General features: G+C 46.7%; 1 protein-coding gene and 1 non-coding gene across 2 annotated transcripts in view; both read left to right on the top strand.

The window, feature by feature from the left end:
• Positions 1–24,295, top strand: part of ZNF175 (zinc finger protein 175) — a 35,024-nt gene extending 10,729 nt beyond the window's left edge. Inside the window, exons 3-5 of the mRNA XM_006940922.5 lie at positions 14,979–15,105; positions 15,386–15,481; positions 21,650–24,295. Coding sequence (XP_006940984.3) covers positions 14,979–15,105; positions 15,386–15,481; positions 21,650–23,499 — 2,073 coding nt within the window. The 3' untranslated portion in view covers positions 23,500–24,295. The remainder of the gene's footprint in view (positions 1–14,978; positions 15,106–15,385; positions 15,482–21,649) is intronic.
• Positions 3,111–3,236, top strand: LOC111558144. Its single transcript, XR_002738737.1, has one exon. It is a non-coding gene; the product is annotated as a small nucleolar RNA SNORA28 (small nucleolar RNA).
• Positions 24,296–24,534: the final 239 nt, after the last annotated feature.

Raw genomic sequence — 24,534 nt, 5'->3', positions numbered from 1 at the left:
GGTGTCTTTGCTGTTCTGCTTCTATTTCCCTTAGGTGTGCTGTTAGATTTTGTATTTAGGATTTTTCTTGTTGCTTGAGATAGGCCTGGATTGCAATGTATTTTCCTCTCAGGACTGCCTTCACTGCATCCCAAAGGTTTAGATTGTTGTATTTTCGTTTGTTTCCATATATATTTTTAATTTCTTCTCTAATTGCCTGGTTGACCCACTCATTCTTTAGTAGGGTGTTCTTTAACCTCCATGCTTTTGGAGGTTTTCCAGACATTTTCCTGAAGTTGATTTGAAGTTTCATAGCATTGTGGTCTGAAAGTATGCATGGTACGATCTCAATTCTTTTATACTTATGAAGGGCTGTTTTGTGACCCAGTGTGTGATCTTGGAGAATGTCCCATGTGCACTCGAGAAGAAAGTATATTCTGTTGCTTTGGGATACAGAGTTCTAAATGTATCTGTCAAGTCCATCTGGTCCAATGTATCATTCAGGGCCCTTGTTTCTTTATTGATCCTGTGTCTAGATGATCTATCCATTGTTGTTAGTGGGGTATTAAAGTCCCCTGCAATTACTACATTCTTATCAATAAGATTGCATATGTTTGTGATTTATTGTTTTATATATTTGAAGGCTCCCGTATTCAGTGCATAGACCTTTAATTGTTAGCTCTTCCTGATGGATAGACCCTGTAATTATTATATAATGCCCTTCTTCATCTCTTGTTACAGCCTTTCATTTAAAGTCTAGTTTGTCTGATATAAGTATGGGTACTCCAGCTTTCTTTTGACTTCCAGTAGCATGATAGATAGTTCTCCATCCTCTCACTTTCAATCTGAAGGTGTCCTCAGGTCTAAAATGAGTCTCTTGTAAACAGCAAGTAGATGGGTCTTATTTTTTTTTATCCATTCTGATACCCTGTGTCTTTTGGTTGGAGCATTTAGTCCATTTACAATTTAGTGTTATTACTCAAAGATAGGGGTTTAGAGTCATTGTGATGTCTGTAGGTTTCATCCTCTAGTGATATCTCTGGTAATGTGGTCCTTGCCACATTTCACTCACAGAGTCCCCCTTAGGATCTCTTGTAGGGCTGGTTTAGTGGTGATGAATTCCTTCAGTTTTTGTTTGGGAAAACCTTTATTTTTCCTTGTATTCTGAATGACAGACTTGTTGGGTAAAGGATTCTCGGCTGCTGATTTTTCGTGTTCATCACATTGAAGATTTCCTGCCATTCCTTTCTGGCCTGCCAAGTTTCAGTAGATAGGTCTGCCACTAGTCTTATGGGTCTCCCTTTATATGTTAGAGTACGTTTATCCCTAGCTGCTTTCAGAATTTTCTCTTTATCCTTGTATTTTTCCAGTTTCACTATATGTCGTGCAGAAGATCGATTGAAATCACGTCTGAAGGGAGTTCTCTGCGCCTCTTGGATTTCAATGCCTTTTTCCTTCCCCAGATCAGGGAAGTTCTCAGCTATGATTTGTTCAAGTACACCTTCAGCCCCTTCTCTCTCTTCTTCTGGAATTCCTGTGATATGGATATTGTTCCATTTGATTGCATCACTTAGTTCTCTAATTCTCCCCTCATACTCCTGGATTTTTTAAATCTTTTTCTCAGCTTTCTCTTTTTCCATAATTTTGTCTTCTGATTCACCTATTCTCTCCTCTGCCTCTTCAATCCGTGCTATGGCCGCCTCCATTTTATTTTTCACCTCATTTATAGCATTGTTTAGCTCCTTGTGACTATTTCTTAGTCCCTTGATCTCTGTAGCAATAGATTCTCTGCTGTCCTCTATGTTTTTTTCAAGCCCAGTGATTAATTTTATGACTATTATTCTAAATTCTTGTTCCGTCGTATTGCTTAAATCGTTTTTGATCAATTCGTTAGCTGTCGCTACTTCCTGGAGTTTCTTTTGAGGAGAATTCTTCTGTTTCGTCATTTTGGGTAGTCCCTGTGGTGGCTCCAAACTGCAGGGCACTTCCCCTGTGCTGTGTGGAGTAACTTGTGTTGGTGGGCGGGGCTGCAGTGAGACCCGATGTCTGTCCCCAGCCCACCGCTGAGGCCACAGTCAGACTGGCCTGTACCTTATCTCCCCCTCTCCCAGGGGCAGGACTCACTGTGGAGTGGTGTGGCCCCTGTCTGGGCTACTTGCACACTGCCAGGCTTGTGGTGCTGCTTCGATGGGATCTGGCGTATTAGCCGGGGTGGATCCGCAAGGTGCACAGGGGTGGGAGGGGCAGGCTCAGCTCGCTTTGCCTTCGGTGGTCTGCTTCGGGAGGGAGGCAGACCTGTCGGAGGGATGGATCCCCAGAAGCACAGTGTTGGGTGTTTGCGTGGCACAAGCAAGTTCGGTGAGGGGAACTGGTTCCCTTTGGGATTTCGGCCCTTTGGGAGAGGGAGATGGCGCTTGCCAGCACCTTTGTTCCCCGCCATGCGGGGCTCTGTCCTCCGGGGCTCAACAACTCTCCCTCCCGGTGTCCTCTTGCCCTCCCCGCTCTCCCGAGAGCAGAGCTGTTGACTTTTAACATCAGATGTTAAGTCCCGCTGGCTGTCAGAACACACTCGGTCCGGCCCCTCCACTTTTGCAAGCCAGACTCAGGGGCTCTGCCTTGCCGGGGGGCTGCCCCTCCACCGCCCCGGCTCCCTCCCGCCAGTCCGGGTAGCGCACTGCCTCTCCGCCCTTCCTACCTTCTTCCGTGGGCCTCTCCTCTACGCTTGGCTCCAGAGTCTCCGTTCTGCTCGTCTTCTGGCGGTTTTGTGGGTTATTTAAGCAGATGTGGGTGGAATCTACGCGATCGGCAGGACCAGGTGAGCCCAGCATCCTCCTACGCCGCCATCTTCCTGTTACTGTCTTCTTGATAGTAGCCATCCTGACAGGTGTCAGGCATATTTTTTGGGTGTGAATTAACTTTTTTCTTGCCCTTTGATTTATAATTTATGTTTGTATTGTATATTTTTGTTTGCCTTAGCCTCTGGTTTTCAAATATATTTTATAATACTCATCACCCATATACGTACGTTTCTGAGACATTTGGCACTTTTTCCTTTGCAGGTGGTTTTGGTTTTATTTGTACATAGAAAAGATTGTTTTGCTAGGCTTGTAAATAATAACAGCTGTCTTTGCAAGCACCGCTGTGTGGCAGATGATGGAAATTGTGTGACACAGTCTAAGCTTCCTCTCGCTGGAAGGTCTGTCCTGTTCCACTTACCTCTCCTCCCAAAGACCAGCTGTTACATAGACTTACACAGTGTTCCAGCTTAAAAAAAGCAAACAGCTGTCAGCATTGTCTCTTCTCCTTAGAGGCAATGAACTTTTATCCTATTAACTAAATATTTTGTTATTTACTTCCTGATCTTTTAATGACACTCTTACAAAGCTGTGTGATACTGAGATTTAGGAGAAACGAGGATATTTGGTCTTCATCCATGGTTCCTGGCTCACAGCCCCCCAGATCCTTGGAATTTTCCTGAGCCCTAAGCAGCAGGGGCATCTTCTGTCATAATATTTGGTCTTGTGTTCAGTTCCTGGCAAAAAAAACCAAACCCTTTAGAGCCATGACCCTGGTGTGTGTCAGCCCCTGTCCACCACTATTGGGTTTATACAAGTAAGGGGAATTTTGGAAATCCCCTAAGGATGGTGGTTGCCAAGGGAACTAGCCCTGTGATTGGAGGGTCGGGGCTTCCAGCCCCACCTCTTCACCTCCAGAGATGGGGGAGGGGCTGCAGGTGGAATCAGTGACTCAAGGCCAGTGATACACTCCAAGTCAATCACAGCTATGTAATAAAGCTTCCAGAAACACCCAAGAGGGTGGGGTTTGGGAGCTGCCAGGTGGGGTGGAGGTGCCCCGAGAGTGGCTCACTGGAGGGGAGCATGGGAGCCCTAGCCTCCTTCCCCCACACCCCCTGTCCAGGGCATGTCTTCACCTGGCTGTTAATTCATATCTTTTACTATCTTTATAGTGAGTGATCCAATGGAGTAAATGGGTTTCCTTAATTCTTTGAGCTGCTCTAGCATGGTTTTTTGTTTTGCTTTTTTTTTAATGTTTGCTTATTTTTGAGAGAGAGAGAAACAGCATGAAAAGGGGAGGGGTAGAGAGAGAGGGAGACACAGAATCCGAAGCAGCTTCCAGGCTCCAGGCTCCAAGCTGTCAGCACAGAGCCCGACGTGGGGCTCGAACTCACAAACCATGAGCTCATGACCTGAGCCAAAGTCGGACGCTTAACCCACTGAGCCACCCAGGCGCCCCTTCTCTAGCATGTTAATTGAGCCCAAGAAGGGGGTCATGGGAACCTCTAATTCCAGCCCCCCACCCGCTTGCTGATCAGAAGCATGGGTGATAGCCGGGGCTTCCAGGAGAGTGCCCTCACCTGTGGGATCTGCCGCCACCTCCAGGTAGATGGCGTCAGAATTAAGTTGAGCTGTAGGCCACCCCGCTGTAGGGATCCCGCCTGGTGGTGTGAGGGGATCCCCCTTCCTCCACCCATACGGTGGAACTTGGTCCAGAAAAAAAAAAAAGCACTACCTCAGAGTCTGCTTAGGTTGCCATTGAGCATCTCTATTTTATTTTTTTGATTAAAAAAAAGTTTAATGTTTATTTTTGAGAGAGAGTGGGGGTGGGGCGCGCGCGCGCACACACACACACACACACACACACACACACACACACACTATCCAAAGCAGGCCCTAGGCTCCAGGCTGGGTGCCATCAGCACAGAGCCCAATGTGGGGCTCGAACCCATGAACCTGAGATCATGACCTGAGCTGAAGTCAGAGGCTTAACTGCCTGAGCCACCCAGGCGCCTGGCATCTTTTGTGTTCTTCCACCCGCAGCACTCACGGGCGTGCCTTCATGCCTACTCTTCCTAGAGGTCAGCTTCTGCTCAGAGTAGTATGCCCTGTTTTGTTTTGTTTGAAAGTTTGTTTATTTTTTTTTTAATTTTTTTTTCAACGTTTATTTATTTATTTTTGGGACAGAGAGAGACAGAGCATGAACGGGGGAGGGGCAGAGAGAGAGGGAGACACAGAATCGGAAACAGGCTCCAGGCTCTGAGCCATCAGCCCAGAGCCTGACGCGGGGCTCGAACTCACGGACCGCGAGATCATGACCTGGCTGAAGTCAGACGCTCAACTGACTGCACCACCCAGGCGCCCCGAAAGTTTGTTTATTTTTGAGAGAGACTCCCAGGCAGGCTCTGCACTGGCAGCTCGGAGCCTGACGCGGGGCTCGAACTCATGAACTGTGACGCTCAATTGACTGAGCCACCCAGGCGCCCTCACAGTCCCTGTTGTAAAGGGAAATCGCTTCTCCTGCGTGGCTCCTTTACCCACACAGAACACGGAGCCTCTGACTTTCCTGGTCACCAAGTGGGTGGAGATTTTTCCCCACAGCCACTCATTTCCCTGTGACACCAGCTGGGTGTCCTGCAGTTTGTCAGCAGAAACTCCTGGGATGCCACGATTTGGTCACAGGCAAGGGGAAGCTTTGCTGCCACGATTTGCAGACTGGGGAGACCACAGCCTTCGGCTGTGAACGGAAAGCCCACTCCAGAGGGGAAGGTTTAGGCTTAAATAGGCAAAACCCGCAAGTTTGTCCCCTTGTCGAGGGTGGTCAGACCCCAGACTTCAACCTCAGGAGCAGACGACAAGCAGGAGGACCCAGCCCTCCGTTTCCGGCAGTGGCTCCAGGGTGTGGCTGCTGAGGAGGAGCACGATACCGTGTGTCTTCCCGTGAATTTTGCTGAATTTTGTGCGGGCCCATTGCCACAGGCCGTGCTTTTATTCTTCAGGGTCATCTGGCCTGGTGAAAATTTGTTTTCTCTCCCTTGCCATGAGGGAACCCATCTTGTCCGTTAGCTGTTGCTGTCTGATTATTGGGGTCTTTTGTTCTCAACATTAAATTTTTTTTTCTTGGGGCGCCTGGGTGGCTCAGTCGGTTGAGTGACTTCGGCTCAGGTCATGATCTCGCAGTTCATGAGTTCAAGCCCCAGGTCGGGCTCTGTACTGACAGCTCAGAGCCTGGAGCTTGCTTCAGATTCTGTGTCTCCCTCTCTCTCTGCCCCTTTCCCACTCATGCTCTGTCTCTGTCTCTCAAAAATGAATAAATGTTTAAAAAAATTTTTTTTCTTTAAGTGTATTTATTTTGAGAGAGCAAGCATGAGTAAGAGGGGGGGCGGAGAGAGAGAGGCAGAGAGAGAATCCTAAGCAGGCTCTGTGCTGTGAGCACAGAGCCTGGCGTGGGGCTCAAACTCATGAATTGTGAGATCGTGACCTGAGTAGAAATCAAGAGTCAGACGGTTAATCAACTGAGCCACCCAGGTGCCCCTTTTGTTATCAAATTGAACTCCATTCTGGCACTGTCTAACCATAGATAGGGTCAGATCCCACAGGGTAAGGGCTCACCCTACAAGGCAGCCCCTCTCCCCCAACTTCAGATGCCAACCAAAACTCCAGTGGCCTTCGGAGGTTCCTAGGATCCCCGCCTTGGGTTTAGTTAATTTTCAGGAGTAGCCCCCAGAATTCAGGAAACCATTACTACGATACCCGTTTGCTGCAAAGGATATTAACTAATAAGAATCAACAGCCAGATGAAGAGATCCATCAGGTGAGATTCCAAAGGAGCTGCTGTCCCCAGTCAGAGGCCCCGAAGGGTGCCCTGGGGACTGGATCTGGTTCCACAGTCGGGAAGCTGGCCAGACCCCGCCCTTGTGGGTGTTTATGGAGGCTTCATGACACAGGCAGGGTGCTCGAAATCATCGGTGATTGGCCACTGTCCACCTCCAGCCCTTCTCCCCTCCCTGGAGGTTGGGGGTCAGTTCTAACCCTCCGGTCACTGCTCTGGTTCCCCTGGCAACCAGCCCCCCATTCCTAAAACTCACCTCATCAACATAGTAAGAGACACCTTTATCACTCTTCCTCACTTAAGAAATTTCAAGGGTTTGGGGCACATGGGTGGCTCAGTCACTTGAGTATCAAATTTTTGCTCAGGTCATGATCTCACAGCTCATGGGTTCGAGCCCCGCATCGGGCTTTGTGCTGACAGCTCAGACCCTGGAGCCTCCTTCGGATTCTGTGTCTCCCTGTCTCCTTGCCCCGCCCCTGCTTGCACTCTCTCTTTCTATCAAAAATAAAATCAACATTAAAAAAAGTTAAAAAGTTTTCAAGGTTCTTTTGTTTGTTTTTTGTTTGTTTGTTTTTTTAATTTTTTTTTTCATCATTTTTATTTATTTTTGGGACAGAGAGAGACAGAGCATGAACGGGGGAGGGGCAGAGAGAGAGGGAGACAGAGAATCGGAAACAGGCTCTAGGCTCCGAGCCATCAGCCCAGAGCCTGACGCGGGGCTCGAACTCACGGACCGCGAGATCATGACCTGGCTGAAGTCGGACGCTTAACCGACTGCGCCACCCAGGCGCCCCGTGTTTTTTTTAATTTACATCCAAATTAGTTAGCATATAATGCAACAATGATTTCAGGAGTAGATTCCTTACTGCCCCTTACCCATTTAGCCTCCCACAACCCCTCCAGTAACCCTCAGTTTGTTCTCCATATTTATGAGTCTCTTCTGTTTTGTCCCCCTCCCTGTTTTTATATTTTTGCTTCCCTTCCCTTCATCTGTTCTGTCTTAAATTCCCCATATGAGTGAAGTCATATGTTTTTCTCTAATTTTGCTTAGCATAATACCCTCCAGTTCCATCCATGTAGTTGCAAATGGCAAGATTTCATTCTTTTTGATTGCCGAGTAATGCTCCATTGTATATATAGACCACATCTTCTTTATCCGTTCATCCATCGATGGACATTTGGGCTCTTTCCATACTTTGGCTATTGTTGATAGTGCTGCTATAAACATGGGGTGCATGTGTCCCTTCGAAACAGCACACCTGTATCCCATGGATAAATGCCTCGTAGTGCAATTGCTGGGTCGTAGGGTAGTTCTATTTTTAATTTTTTGAGGAACCTCCATACTGTTTTCCTGAGTGGCTGCACTAGTTTGCATTCTCACCAGCAGTGCAAAAGAGGTCCTCTTTCTCCCCATCCTTGCCAATATCTGTTGTTGCCTGAGTTGTTAATGTTAGCCATTCTGACAGGTGTGAGGTGGTATCTTTTTTTTTTTTTTACAATTTTTTTTAAATATATGAAATTTATTGTCAAATTGGTTTTCATACAACACCCAGTGCTCATCCCAAAAGATGCCCTCCTCAATACCCATCACCCACTCTCCCCTCCCTCCCACCCCCATCAGCCCTCAGTTTGTCCTCATTTTTTAAGAGTCTCTTATGCTTTGGCTCTCTCCCACTCTAACCTCTCTTTTGTTTTTTTTCTTCCCCTCCCCCATGGGTTCCTGTTAAGTTTCTCAGGATCCACATAAGAGTGAAAACATATGGTATCTGTCTTTCTCTGTATGGCTTATTTCACTTAGCATCACACTCTCCAGTTCCATCCACGTTGCTACAAAGGGCCATATTTCATTCTTTCTCATTGCCACATAGTACTCCATTGTGTATATAAACCACAATTTCTTTATCCATTCATCAGTTGATGGACATTTAGGCTCTTTCCATAATTAGGCTATTGTTGAGAGTGCTGCTATAAACATTGGGGTACAAGTGCCCCTATGCATCAGCACTCCTGTATCCCTTGGGTAAATTCCTAGCAGTGCTACAGCTGGGTCATAGCGTAGGTCTAATTTTTTGAGGAACCTCAACACTGTTTTCCAGAGTGGCTGCACCAGTTTGCATTCCCAACAACAGTGCAAGAGGGTTCCTGTTTCTCCACATCCTCTCCAGCATCTATAGTCTCCTGATTTGTTCATTTTGGCCACTCTGACTGGCGTGAGGTGATATCCGAGTGTGGTTTTGATTTGTATTTCCCTGATGAGAAGCGACGTTGAGCACCTTTTCATGTGCCTGTTGGCCATCTGGATGTCTTCTTTAGAGAGGTGTCTATTCATGTTTTCTGCCCATTTCTTCACTGGGTTATTTGTTTTTCGGGTGTGGAGTTTGGTGAGCTCTTTATAGATTTTGGATACTAGCCCTTTGTCTGATATGTCATTTGCAAATATCTTTTCCCATTCTGTTGGTTGCCTTTTAGTTTTGTTAATTGTTTCCTTTGCTGTGCAGAAGCTTTTTATCTTCATGAGGTCCCAATAGTTCATTTTTGCTTTTAATTCCCTGGCCTTTCGGGATGTGTCAAGTAAGAAATTGCTGTGGCTGAGGTCAGAGAGGTCTCTTCCTGTTTTCTCCTCTAGGGTTTTGATGGTTTCCTGTCTCACATTCAAGTCCTTTATCCATTTTGAGTTTATTTTGTGAATGGTGTGAGAAAGTGGTCTAGTTTCAACCTTCTGCACGTTGCTGTCCAGTTCTCCCAGCACCATTTGTTAAAGAGACTGTCTTTTTTCCATTGGATATTCTTTGCTGCTTTGTCAAAGATTAGTTGGCCATACGTTTGTGGGTCTAGTTCTGGGGTTTCTATTCTATTCCATTGGTCTATGTGTCTGTTTTTGTGCCAATACCATGCTGTCTTGATGATGACAGCTTTGTAGTAGAGGCTGAAGTCTGGGATTGTGATGCCTCCTGCTTTGGTCTTCTTCTTCAAAATTACTTTGGCTATTTGGGGCCTTTTGTGGTTCCATATGAATTTTAGGATTGCTTGTTCTAGCTTCGAGAAGAATGCTGGTGCAATTTTGATTGGGATTGCATTGAATGTGTAGATAGCTTTGGGTAGTACTGACATTTTGACAATATTTATTCTTCCAACCCATGAGCACGGAATGTTTTTCCATTTCTTTATATCTTCAGTTTCCTTCATAAGCTTTCTATAGTTTTCAGCATACAGATCTTGTACACCTTTGGTTAGATTTATTCCTAAGTATTTTATGCTTCTTGGTGCAATTGTGAATGGGATCAGTTTCTTTATTTGTCTTTCTGTTGCTTCATTATTAGTGTGTAAGAATGCAGCTGATTTCTGTACATTGATTTTGTATCCTGCAACTTTGCTGAATTCATGTATCAGTTTTAGCAGACTTATGGTGGAGTCTATTGGATTTTCCATGTATACTATCATGTCATCTGCAAAAAGTGAAAGCTTAACTTCATCTTTCCCGATTTTGATGCCTTTGATTTCCTTTTGTTGTCTGATTGCTGATGCTAGAACTTCCAACACTATGTTAAACAACAGCGGTGAGAGTGGACATCCCTGTCGTGTTCCTGATCTCAGGGAGAAAGCTCTCAGTTTTTCCCCATTGAGGATGATGTTAGCTGTGGGCTTTTCATAAATGGCTTTTATGATGTTTAAGTATGTTCCTTCTATCCCGACTTTCTCGAGGGTTTTTATTAAGAAAGGATGCTACATTTTGTCAAATGCTTTTTCTGCATTGATTGACAGGATCATATGGTTCTTTTCTTTTATTAATGTGATGTATCATGTTGATTGCTTTGTGAATATTGAACCAGCCCTGCAGCCCAGGAATGAATTCCGCTTGACCATGGTGAATAATTCTTTTTATATGCTGTTGAATTCGATTTGCTAGTATCGTATTGAGAATTTTTGCATCCATATTCATCAGGGATATTGGCCTGTAGTTCTCTTTTTTTACTGGGTCTGTCTGGTTTAGGAATCAAAGTAATACTGGCTTCATAGAATGAGTCTGGAAGTTTTCCTTCCCTTTCTATTTTTTGGAACAGCTTGAGAAGGATAGGTATTAACTCTGCTTTAAACGTCTGGTAGAAATCCCCTGGGAAGCCATCTGGTCCTGGACTCTTATTTGTTGGGAGATTTTTGTTAACTGATTCAATTTCTTCGCTGGTTATGGGTCTGTTCAAGCTTTCTATTTCTTCCTGTTTGAGTTTTGGAAGTGTGTGGGTGCTTAGGAATTTGTCCATTTTTTCCAGGTTGTCCAGTTTGTTGGCATATAATTTTTCATAGTATTCCCTGATAATTGCTTGTATCTCTGAGGGATTGGTTGTAATAATTCCATTTTCATTCATGATTTTATCTATTTGGGCCATCTCCCTTTTCTTTTTGAGAAGCTTGGCTAGAGGTTTATCAATTTTGTTTATTTTTTCAAAAAGCCAACTCTTGGTTTCATTGATCTGCTCTACAGTTTTTTTTAGATTCTTTATTGTTTATTTCTGCTCTGATCTTTATTATTTCTCTTCTTCTGCTGGGTTCAGGCTGTCTTTGCTGTTCTCCTTCTAGTTCCTTTAGGTGTGCTGTTAGATTTTGTATTTGGGATTTTTCTTGTTTCTTGAGATAGGCCTGGATTGCAATGTATTTTCCTCTCAGGACTGCCTTCGCTGCGTCCCAAAGCGTTTGGATGGTTGTATTTTCATTTTCGTTTGTTTCCATATATTTTTTAATTTCTTCTCTAATTGCCTGGTTGACCCATTCATTCTTTAGTAGGGTGTTCTTTAACCTCCATATTTTTGGAGGTTTTCCAGACTTTTTCCTGTGGTTGATTTCAAGCTTCATAGCATTGTGGTCTGAAAGTATGCATGGTACGATCTCAATTCTTGTATACTTATGAAGGGCTGTTTTGTGATCCAGTATGTGATCTATCTTGGAGAATGTTCCGTGTGCACTTGAGAAGAAAGTATATTCTGTTGCTTTGGGATGCAGAGTTCTAAATATATCTGTCAAGTCTATCTGATCCAATGTATCATTCAGGGCCCTTGTTTCTTTATTGACTGTGTGTCTGGATGATCTATCCATTTCTGTAAGTGGGGTGTTAAATTCCCCTGCAATTACCACATTCTTATCAATAAGGTTGCTTATGTTTGTGAGTAATTGTTACATATTTGGGGCTCCCGTATTCGGTGCATAGACATTTATAATTGTTAGCTCTTCCTGATGGATAGACCCTGTAATTATTATATAATGCCCTTCTTTATATAATATACATAATTATATATATATATAAATATATATATTTTATATATATTTATATATATTATATTATTATATATTATAATATATATAATTATATAATGCCTTTCACTTAAAGTCTAGTTTGTCTGATATAAGTATGGGTACTCCGGCTTTCTTTTGACTTCCAGTAGCATGATAGATAGTTCTCCATCCCCTCCCTTTCAATCTGAAGGTGTCCTCAGGTCTAAAATGAGTCTCTTGTAAACAGCAAGTAGATGGGTCTTATTTTTTTTATCCATTCTGATACCCTGTGTCTTTTGGCTGGAGCATTTAGTCCATTTACAATTCAGTGTTATTATTGAAAGATAGGGCTTTAGAGTCATTGTGATGTCTGTAGGTTTCATGCTTGTAGCGGTGTCTCTCGTACTTTGTCTCACAGGATCCCCCTTAGGATCTCTTGTAAGGCTGGTTTAGTGGTGATGAATTCCTTCAGTTTTTGTTTGTTTGGGAAGACCTTTATCTCTCCTATTCTAAATGACAGGTTTGCTGGATAAAGGATTCTTGGGTGCATATTTTTTCTGTTCATCACATTGAAGATTTCCTGCCATTCCTTTCTGGCCTGCCAAGTTTCAGTAGAGAGATCTGTCACGAGTCTTATCGGTCTCCCTGTATATGTTAGAGCACATTTATCCCTAGCTGCTTTCAGAATTTTCTTTATCCTTGTATTTTTCCAGTTTCACTATGATATGTCGTGCAGAAGATCAATTCAAGTTACGTCTGAAGGGAATTCTCTGTGCCTCTTGGATTTCAATGCCTTTTTCCTTCCCCACATCAGGGAAGTTCTCAGCTACTATTTCTTCAAGTACACCTTCAGCACTTTCCCTCTCTCTTCCTCCTCTGGAATACGAATTATGCATAGATTATTTCTCTTTAGTGCATCACTTAGTTCTCTAATTTTCTACTCATACTCCTGGATTTTTTTCTCTCTCTTTTTCTCAGCTTCCTCTTTTTCCATAATTTTATCTTCTAGTTCACCTATTCTCTGCCTCTTCAATCCGAGCTGTGGTTGTCTCCATTTTATTTTGCAGCTGTTTATAGCATTTTTAAAAGCTCCTCCTGGCTGTTCCTTATTCCCTTGATCTCTGTAGCAATAGATTCTCTGCTGTCCTCTATACTGTTTTCAAGCCCAGCGATTAATTTTATGACTATTATTCTAAATTCACTTTCTGTTATATTGTTTAAATCCTTTTTGATCAGTTCGTTAGCTGTCGTTATTTCCTGGAGATTCTTTTGAGGGAAATTCATCCGTTTCATCATTTAGGATAGTTCCTGTATTGGTGGGGGACTGCGGGGCACTTCCCCTGTGCTGTCTTGAATAACTTGCGTTGGTGGGTGGGGCCGCAGTCTGACCTGATGTCTGCCCCCAGCCCACCGCTGGGGCCAGAGTCAGACTGGTGTGTGCCTTCTCTTCCCCTCTCCTAGGGGCGGGATTCACTGTGGGGTGGTGTGGCCCGTCTGGGCTACTTGCACACTGCCAGGCTTGTGGTGCTGGGGATCTGGCTTATTAGCTGGGGTGGATCGGCAAGGTGCATGGGGGCAGGAGGGGCAGGCTCAGCTGGCTTTTCCTTTGGTGATCCGCTTCAGGAGGGGCCCTGCAGCACCGGGAGGGAATCAGACCCGCCACCGGAGGGATGGATCCGCAGAAGCACAGCGTTGGATGTTTGAGTGGTGCAAGCAAGTTCCCTGGCAGGAACTGGTTCCCTTTGGGATTTTGGCTGGGGGATGGGTGAGGGAGATGGCACTGGCGAGCTCCTTTGTTCCCTGCCAAACTGAGCTCTGTCGTCTGGGGCTCAACAACTCTCCCTCCCATTGTCCTTCTCCAAGCAGAGCTGTTAGCTTATAACCTTCCAGATGTTAAGTCCCGCTTGCTGTCCGAACACACTCCATCCAGCCCCTCCGTTTTTGCAAGCCAGACTCAGGGTCTCTGCTTGGCTGGTGGGCTGCCCCTCTGCCCTGGCTCCCTCCCCCGAGTCCGTGTAGTGCACACCGCCTCTCTGCCCTTCCTACCCTCTTCCGTGGGTTTCTTGTCTACACTTGGCTCTGGAGAATCCGTTCTGCTAGTGTTCTGGTGGTTTTCTGGGTTATTTAGGCAGGTGTGGGTGGAATCTAAGTGTTCAGCAGGACGCAGTGATCCCAGCATCCTCCTATGCCACCATCTTCTTCCTCAAGCCTTTATCGTGAGGTGGTACCTCATTGTGGTTTTTGATCTGTATTTCCCTGATGATGAGTGATGTGGAGCATTTTTTCATGTGTTGGTTGGCCATCTGGATGTCGTCTTTGGAGAAGTGTCTATTCATGTCTTTTGCCCATTACTTCACTGGATTATGTTTTCGGTGTTGTTTGATAAGTTCTTTATAGATTTTGGATACTAACCCTTTATCTGATATGTTGTTTGCAAATCTCTTCTCCCATTCTGTTGGTTGATTGTTTCCTTTGCTGTGCAGAAGCTTTTTGTTTTGATGAGGTCCCAGTAGTTCATTTTTGCTTTCATTTCCCTTGCCTCCGGAGACATGTTGAGTAAGAGGTTGCTGTGGCCAAGATCAAAGAGGTTTTTGCCTGCTCTCTCCTTGAGGATTTTGATGGCTTCCTGTTTTACATTTAAGTCTTTCCTCCATTTTGAGTTTGTTTTTGTGTATGGTGTAAGAAAGTGGTCCAGGTTCGTTCTTCTGCATGTCACTGTCCAGTTTTCCCAGCACCATTTGCTGAGGAGACTGTATTCCATTGGATATTCTTTCCGGCTTTGTCAAAGATGAGTTGGCCATAGGTTTGTGGGTCCATTTCTGGGTTCTCTATTCTGTTGTATTGATCTGAGTGTCTGTTTTTGTGCCAAAAATTTTTTCAAGTGTTTTAAGAGCTCTATGCCAGACAGCTGGAACTAGCCACAATATCACGAGTATGTAGTAAGATTGCAGGGTATTTCTAAAAAGTTTTAATCCCCCAAAATACAACATGAAGTGGGTGGTTAGTGGAGAGCCATGTACATCATGGGGAAAAAATCATTAAGGTCTGCAGGTGACCTCTTTCCAATAAGGAGTAATTTCGCATTGACCTGGGGTTCGATGTTACAGGTATCAGTGTCGTTTGAGGATGTGACCATGGACTTCAGCAGGGAGGAGTGGGAGCAGCTGGGCCCCACCCAGAGATGCCTGTACTGGGACGTGATGCTGGAGATCTGCAGCCACCTCCTCTCCCTGGGTGAGCACCCCTCCCCCCCCCCCCCCCGCCCCCACCGGAATCTCGGACAGACCTCGTCGAGATTTCCCTCCTTGTTGTGGGACGCAGCAGGGCAAATGAAGTATGTAATCTGTTTGCCTTTGATTTGTTCCCGTCTGGTCGTTCTTTAGGGCCCTTTCGAATAGTACTTCGTTCCTAAGTAAAAGATGTTGACTTTTCCGAGGAGCCAATGCAAAGCTTCACTGAATGGCCTGTAAAGCCCAAGACCACATCCAAATCCGATATTCTTTCTCACGAACAGGGTACCCCATTCCCAGGCCAGAGATGATTTTCAGGATGGAAAAGGAAGAGGAGCCATGGATAAGGGAGGCTCAGCTCCCACATCAGTGGCATCCAGGTGAGTGACTGTTTGTTACCTGGCAGACGCGTGGACATCTCTGGGGGGGGGGGGGGCGGCATTATTCAACCTGCCACCCTACCCATCCCCAGGTGGGTGGACCGCATGCCCTGTGCTCTCCCGGTTTCTACAACTAATGCTGTGATGGCCATGGGGGCAGGCGTAAGAATTTCTCAGAGGTGACTACACAGGAGCGGGCTTCCCTTATCCCTGGACACAAGCGTACTTAGTGTGACTAAGTAAACCATAGACTCTTCTGATGGGCTACAGAATCCATGCTCTGGCGTGAGAAGGCTCAAGGACCCACCCTTGTACGCCTCGCTTGCCAGCGTGGCCTTGATCAGGTTTCTCCTGGCCCATGTGATAGGCCATTGGGCTGTTTCTTGTTTTAACGTCATTTAGCTAATACCGAGTTAGAGTATCTCCTCACATCCATCATGATCGGGCTTTCCGTCTGTACGTTGCTTCTACATCTTGTTCGGTCCTTTTGTGTCCATGGAGTTTTCATAAGGCCCTTTTTCTTTTTTATTTGCCCCCTGAATTCACTGGTTTGTCTTTTCTATGGTGGATATTCTTCCTTCTTTTCCCCTAGTTGTGGCTCCTCCCCCTCAGAGCCCCAGGCTTACCCTCTGGTCATCCCTTCATATGGTAATTCCCTTGAAGGGCCCTTTTCTTCACAACACCAAGCCTCAGGGTTTTTTTTCTGGTGATCTCTAGATCAACCCCTCCAGTTCCTGGTGCCTAAACCCTTCTCTTACCTTATTCAGCGGTGTGGTGGACAATTCATGCAGGATGGCTCACTTCCCTTATTTGCTGGAGATCAGAAATTGGAATCCTTACCAAATCAAACATTTTTCTCAGCCTTTTACATTTTTTCAGATTATTTTTTTTGTTTTGTTTTGTTTTAAGTTTATTAGAGCAGGGCACGTGGGTGGCTCAGTCAGTTAAGCATCTGACTTCGGCTCAGGTCATGATCTCATGCTCATGAGTTGGAGCCCCACATCGGGCTCTGTGCTGACAGCTCAGAGACTGGAGCCTGCTTAGGATTCTGTGTCTCCTCTCTCTCTGCCCCTCCCCTGCTTATGCTCTGTCTCTCTTTCTCTCTCTCAAAAATAAATAAAAAACATTAAAGTTTATTAGAGCCAGCGAGTGGGGAAGAGCAGAGAAAGAATCCCACGCAGGTTCCGCACTGTCAGCTCAGAGCCTGGAACCTGCTTCAGATTCTGTGTCTCCCTCTCTCTGCTCCTCCCTCGCTCACACTCTGTCTCTCTCTCTCAAAAATAAATAAAAGCATTAAAAAAAATAATAAAGTCAGACACTCGACGGAGCCAGCCACCCAGGCGCTTCACGTATTTTTACGTTCAAATGTGTCCAGAGAGTTTCATTGCTTGTGCTGTACCCAGTGTTCCTATTTTCTTCCGTGTCTACTACAGAGATGGGTATACATCAGTATAGACAGTATATACTGTCTGTAGGATGATCCTGTCTGCGTGGTCTGATTGATCTCCACTTTCCGTACTTAATCTTCGTTATGTCAGTATCGAGCATGAGGAAACCATTCAGGGTATAAAAATTATTGAATTTCTGAAGATGGGCAAAAAATAATACTTTTTTCTATTTTGGAAGGAAACAAAATACCTGCTGAGGTAAATTCAAAGACACCAAGATTGGGGCACCTGTGTGGCTCAGTCGGTGAAACGTCTGACTTCGACTCCCTCTCCTTTGCCCCTTCCCTGTTTGTTCTCTCTCTCTCTCCTAGGTCTCAAAAACAAAGACACCGAGATCATCATTAGAGTGGGTAACAACATGAGATGTTAAAACCATCAGCCTTTTGGCATTAATGTTGTCTGTTTAATGGAGGCCAACTCAAAAAATACATATCAGGATGAAGGGTGTAGGGAGTGACTGCTTATGAAGGTCCAAGGCGATGGCATCAGCCCACAGGAGTGGCATTGGGGGTAACGTGAAGGACACGGTACTTGTAACTGCTCTGCATGGCAGCTGTGAGCTCTAAAGCTAAATTGGGGTAGAAGAGGTGAGAGTATGCTTGGATTTGGGAATAAATTAGACTTTTTTTGGGAACAGCTTTGTGGGGGGTTTTTTGTTTTGTTTTTAAAAATTTTTTTTTCAACGTTTATTTATTTTTGGGACAGAGAGAGACAGAGCATGAACGGGGGAGGGGCAGAGAGAGAGGGAGACACAGAATCGGAAACAGGCCCCAGGCTCTGAGCCATCAGACCAGAGCCCGACGCGGGGCTCGAACTCCCGGACCGCGAGATCGTGACCTGGCTGAAGTCGGACGCTTAACCGACTGCGCCACCCAGGCGCCCCTGTTTTGTTTTTTTTAATATTTGAGGGAGAAAGAGAGAGATAGAATCCAACTGGTGGAGGGTTAGAGAGAGAGGGAGACACAGGATCTGAAGCAGGCTTCAGGTTCTGAGCTGTCAGCACAGAGCCCATCGTGGGGCTCAAACCCACAAACCATGAGATCATGAGATCATGACTTGAGCCAAAGTCGGACGCTTAACCAACTGAGCCACCCAAGTGTTCCTATTTGTTTTTTAAATGTTTATTTGTTTTTGAGAGAGAGTGACCAGGAGAGGGGCAGAGTGGGGGGACAGAGGACCCGAAGTAGGCTCTGTGCAGAGAGCCTGATGCAGAGCTCTAACTCACAAACTTTGATTCTGTCACTTGAGCCGAAGTTGGGTGCTTAACCGACTGAGTCACCCAGGCGCCCCGGAACAGCATTATTAACGTTAAGCTGTCTTGGAGAATTACGGACAAGCTTTTCAGCATAGTGCTGATATTTTACATTGAGCATCTTCAGTAGTGATGTACATTTCATTGGGTTCTCCAAGAGTTTATGATCTGAATGAACCGTTCAAAATGGTCAAATCACTGTCTGGGAACTCAAAGTAGAATGTTTTCAGAAAACGTGAAAGCCAGTGTTTAGGTAAAATTGCTATATAAGAATGCAGAATGGAAGAAAAAAACAAATAGCCTGATATAAAAAGTCAGGGACTCGAGTAGACGTTTCTCCAGAGGTGACATATGAGTGGCCAACAAGTATATGAAAAGATGCTCAGTATTAGGGTGACGCAAAGCAAAACCACAGTGGTAACCAACTCACCCGCTAGACTGGCTACTGTTAAAAAATCAAAATAGTAAGTGTTGGCAAGGATGTGACCCTCACACTGTTGTTGAGAATGTAAAATGATGCAGCCACTATGGAAGACAGTACGGTGATTCCTCAGAAAACTAAGCCTAGGGGCGCCTGGGTGGCTCAGTGGGTTAAGCGTCTGACTTCAGCTCAGGTCATGATCTCATGGTTCATGGGTTCGAGCCCCACATCAGGCTCTGGGCTGACAGCTCAGCGCCTGGAGCCTGCTTCAGATCCTGTGTCCCCTTCCCTCTCTGCCCCTCCCCTACTCGCAGTCTGTCTCAAAAAAAAATACACATTAAAAAACTAAGCATAGAATGACCATATGATGCAGCCGGCAATTAATTCCACTTCTGTATATATATCCGGGAGAATTGAAAGGATCTTGAAGAGAGATTTGCACACCTATGTTCACAGTAGCTGAGAAGTGGGTGCAACCCAGTTGTCCATTGATGGGTGAACGGATTAAGAAAATGTGTGTATACACCATGCGATGTGATTCAGCCTTAAAAAGAAAGGTAAATCTGACCCATAATATGATATGGATGATTCTTGAGGATATTATAAGTGACAAACAGACAAATACTATCTGATTCCAGTCACAATAGGAGGTTAGGAGGTGTCTAGAGAGAGTCCTGTTCACAGAGACAGAAGGCAGGATGGTGGTTTTCAGAGGGGGGAGGAGGAGCTGCCACTTCAGTGGCATCACGTCTGTCGCAAAAAAGAAGTTGTGGAGGGGCACCTGGGTGGCTCAGTCAGTTAAGCATCCGACTTCAGCTCAGGTCTTGATCTCTCGGTCCATAGTTCATAGTTGGAGCCACGCATCGTGCTCTGTGCTGACAGCTCAGAGCCTGGAGCCTGCTTTGGATTCTGTGACTCCTCTCTCTGCCCCTCCACCTCTCATGCTCTGTCTCTGTCTCTCTCTCAAAAATAAATAAACATAAAAAAAAAAAATTCAAATAAAAGTTGTGGAGAGATGGGTTACACAACAGTGTGAACATGCCTGACACTGTTGCACTTAGAAAGGCTGAAGGGGTAAATTTTACACTATGCATTTTTTTTAACCAGTTTTTTTTTTAACAGTTAACGCTAAAGACAAAAAGCATTCTCATTTTTTAAAAAAGTGAACGATGAGCGAGGTTTGGGGACAGGACAAAGGTCTGAGATACAGTTTCTCCAGGGGACTGATAGAAGAAATAAGATACGATGTTCTCTTCACAGTCAGTATTTAAATCTCAGGGCAGATGAAGGAATAATAAAATGCCGTCACTCTTTTTGTCTTTTTTTTTTTTTTTTTTTAATTTTTTGATGTTTATTTTTGAGAGAGACAGAGAGCACGAGTAGGGAAGGGGCAGAGAGAGAGGGAGACACAGAATCGGAAGCAGGCTCCAGGTTCTGAGCTGTCAGCACCGAGCCCGACGTGGGGCTTGAACTCACAAACCATGAGATCGTGACCTGAGCCGTAGTTGGACACCTAAGTGACTGAGCCACCCAGGCGCTCCTTCCTTTTCTGTTCAGCATCTCTTGCATCTTGTGTTCTATACTAGTCAACTGGATGAGCGATGACTCCTGTTCTTGGTGGATAAAAAACGGTACATTCGGTTAGCGTAAGGCTGAAAGTTCTACAGAGAGAGCAAGGTTCAGTATAGTAATTTCTAGAATACTTTTCTCTCCTGTAAAAAATTCAAAAGGCAGATGAGCAGGAAGCCTCACTTCTTGTATTCTCTGGGTGTCTAAGGTTTTCCCTAGCTGTTGCGCTGTGCTTTAGGACACTGTCCATGTGCGTGACTGGTGGAGTCTTTTGGGTTTTCCACGTAGAGTGTCCTGTCGTCCGTGAAGAGTGCAAGTTTGACTTCTTTGCCAAGTTGGATGCCTAATATTTCGTCTTGTTGTCTGATTGCTGAGGCTCGGACTTCCAACACTATGTTAAACAGCAGCTGTGAGAGTGGACATCCCTGTCGCGTCCCTGATCTCGGGGGAAAGCTCTCAGTTTTTCTGTCGATGTGCGCGACTGAATGTGCACTGCATCCCAAGGCAGGTTCTGTGAGGCAGAAGGGGGGTGCGGGGTATCAAGAAGCTGTGGTCTTTCCCCCTGGGGCCGGAATTGGTGCATCACGTCGTATGCGTATTCCATCAGCCAAAACTGTCTCCCGGTCACATCTCATCACAAAGGACGTTGAGAACCGTTACGTAGCTTGGCAGGCACGTACCTGGTCACGGTTAACTTCTATGAAAGACGGTGACACAGATTTCGGGGGACAGCTTGCTTGTCCACTCTTCCAGTGTTCCTTTCCTGGGTTGTAAGTTCATTTCTAGGTTCAAGCAAACAGATTTCAGCTTCCTGGAGAGTTGCCTTTGGGCAGCGGTACCCTCTTGCTGCTTGGCCATGTCAGGGCTGGTGCCGTCTCCGTTTTCCAGACGACACGCAGGGCGGGTGGACTCCCCAAATCCACCTTGCTTCTGACAAGCGGGGGGAGACGGGGGATGAGTCACGACTTAGATCCGAAAGCTAACGAAGAGCTGGCCGCCGAGCCCCTCCGGCCCGCCCCGGCCGTTGCCCCGTGCTGCCCGTGTCTGTGTTTCCTGGAGTCGTCCATAGGTGTGCGTATCTGTGGGTCTCTGGACCGTCTGCCTGCGGAAGTGGAGCCAGGCTGCCCTTGTTCGAATCTGACTCCCGCCAGAGCTCAGCGAGGTGACTGTGGTCAGTTCCTTATGCTGCACCACCTCCTCCGTGAGACAGGGGTAGTAAGTACCGTTACGCGTGGAGGGGTGTGAGGGTTGAAGGAGTTTCTGTGGCACGATGTCGCACGGTCTGGCACGCGGTCGTGCCGTCCGCAGACAGGCTGACGCGCAGTAAAGTCTGTGGCTGTTTCCTCATCATCACCAGCCTCGCCCCCGTCATTATCCTGCGACTTGCAATTTCTGTGTTCGGTCTCCATCCGCTCCTCTGACGTGTCCTCCTTCCTCTGTTAACTTGTGCCTACCTCTTCATCTTTTTCTCCTTCTAGAAGGGGAGTTTGGACTCAAAACCTCACGACAGAAAATTTTTGAAAAAGCTTCGTTTCGCGACGGTAAGGAACTTGCGGCCCCGGGAGGCGGGTCACGGTGCTCCGTCTTGGGAGATGTGAACCCCACAACGAGGGGTCTGCAGAAGCAAGGGGAACCTTCGCGGCACGGGGCTCTCCTCAGTAGGGAAACACCGGATACAGAGAGAGACAGCGGGTGTAAAGACCCGGGAAAAATCACTCCTGTGAGGCCCCATCTTGTTTCTCCACAAAAAAGACCTCCTAAACGTGGCTCATTTGCGAAAAGTTTGAAGCCCAACCTAGAAGGAAGTCCTCAAAAGCAAATTGACGGCACAGAACACCTCGATGGGACTGTCGGCTCTGGCCGGCTACTCCCCCATAGCCCTTCCGGTCCTGGCTACAAGAACGTTCGTCCAGGAGAGAACCTGTGTGAAGGGAATCCACATACGAAAGTCGGCAGCCGTAAACCGCCACACGCACAACATCGAGTTCATACCTGGGAGAAACCCGATAAATGTGCCGAATGTGGCAGGGGCTTCGGCCAGAAGCCACCCCTCGAGCAGCAGAGATTCCACGGCGTGGAAAACCTCCAGGAGAGCGGGAAATGCACGACGAGCCTTGCCCCGCGGCCAGACCTCGGCGCGTATCTGCCCGCTCACGCAGGACACGTTCCGTACATATGTAAGGAGTGTGGGAAAGTCTTCGCTCAGAGGTCGGAACTGACGACACACCAGAAAAGCCACGCTAGACAGAAGCCCCACAAATGCCAGGAATGCGGAAAAGCCTTTTTCCAGGCGTTATCTCTCTTCAGACACCAGAGAACCCACACTCGAGGGAAGCTGTACGAGTGCGGCGAGTGTGGGAAAGGCTTCTCCCAGAAGTCCACCCTCGCCATCCATCAGAAAATCCACGCCGGCGAGCGGCAGTATGTGTGCGGCGAGTGTGGGAAGGCCTTCACCCAGAAGTCCGCGCTCAGCCTGCACCGGAGGATCCACTCGGGGGAGAAGGCCTACGTGTGCCTCGCGTGCGGCCAGGCCTTCGTGCAGAAGGCCCACCTGACCGTGCATCAGAGAAGCCACACCGGAGAGAAGCCCTACAAGTGCAGCGACTGCGGGAGAGCCTTCATTTGCAAGTCGCAGCTCGACATCCATCGCCGCATCCACACCGGGGAGAAGCCGTACGAGTGCCGTGACTGTGCAAAAGCCTTCACGCAGAAGTCACACCTCAACATGCACCGGAAGATCCACACGGGAGAGAGACAGCACGTGTGCCGTGACTGCGGCAAGGCCTTCACCCAGAAGTCCATCCTCAACATGCACCAGCGCACCCACACCGGAGAGAAGCCCTACAAGTGCCGCGACTGCGGCAGAGCCTTCACCGCCAAGTCACAGTTCAGAGAGCACCAGCGGGTCCACACGGGCGAGAAGCCCTACGTGTGCGCCGAGTGTGGGAAGGCTTTCAACGGCAGGTCCAATTTCCACAAACATCAGATGACTCACACGAGAGGGAAGACCTTTGCCTGCCACACGTGCGGGACTGCCTTTGGCCAGAAATCAGAGCTGATGGCACATCGGAGAACTCACGTCGGACAGAGGCCTCACGAATGCGGGGACTGCGGGAAATCCTTCAGTAAGAAACCACAGCTCCAAGTGCACCGGCGAATTCACACGGGAGAGACGCCCTATGCATGTCCTCAGTGTGGGAAGGCCTTCAACAACAGATCCAATTTTAATAAACACCAAACAACTCATACCAGAGACAGACCTTACGAGAGCACTTCCTGCATGAAAGGCATTACCCAGACCTCCGTTCCCAGTATGCATCAGCAATAACATAAAGTGAAACAAAGTCTAAACTTCTCGAAGGAAAAAAAAATCTCCGTAGAGTCTGATTCAATTGTATGTTACAGAATCCACGATTCAGAAGGACCCCCCCGGAATGCGCTGCATTGTTGCAAAGGTACACCTTGTTTTATATGAAGGAAGTCACTTAGACGAGAACATTTAAGAATGAGGGAAGTGTCCATATTCGTACTAACCTCGTCAAGGATTATAAAACTCTCTTGGGAAGAAACCCGGACTAACCTTGAGAAAAGTGTCTCTGTAGAAAGTAGTACAAGAGGGGCGCCTGGGTGGCTCAGTTGGTCAAGCAGCCGACTTCGGCTCAGGTCACGATCTCGCGGTCCGTGAGTTCGAGCCCCACGTCGGGCTCTGGGCTGACAGCTCAGAGCCCGGAGCCTGTTTCAGAATCTGTGTGTCTCTCTCTCTGCCCCTCCCCCGTTCATGCTCTGTCTCTGTCTCAAAAATAAATAAATGTTAAAAAGTAGTACAAGATAAAATTTTGCCAGATTTCTTGATAAATGCATAAATGTGATTTTGTGATGTATACTGGTCTTCACGGGGCACCTCTTCTCTTACACGACTAGCCCAGCTCTCCCCTCCCCACTTCTTTCCACCCCCACCACTTCTGGCGAGCATCTCCATAAATAACCAGCATCAACCTTTCGGTGTGGACTTTTTCCCATTTTTATACAGCCTCCTGGTCATTTCCCCAGGGTCAGCAAACTGGCCATCGGCCAAAGCGCGTTGGCCACCCGGGTTTTTTAAATAAAAATTGTACTGGAAACGCCACGTTCATCTGTTTGTGTATGGCGGGCGTGAGTAACCCGTGGCGGTGCCCACGTGGCCCGCAAAGCCGAGAATATTTACCCTCCGGCCCTTACAGGAGATTGCCAGCACCTGGTGTCCGCACACACTCATCCCTGCGCTCATAATCCTACGCCTGTGTCGGAGCTCTGTCCTCGGTTCTGTCAGTATCGGATCCTGTCACAGGCGTGTGTGCCTCGTTCTTCTCGAGCTGCGACACGC

This window comes from Felis catus, chromosome E2 (genome assembly GCF_018350175.1).
Source record: "Felis catus isolate Fca126 chromosome E2, F.catus_Fca126_mat1.0, whole genome shotgun sequence".
In the NCBI taxonomy this organism is placed as follows: Eukaryota; Metazoa; Chordata; class Mammalia; order Carnivora; family Felidae; genus Felis; species Felis catus.
This window is presented reverse-complemented; position numbering and strand designations above follow the sequence as displayed.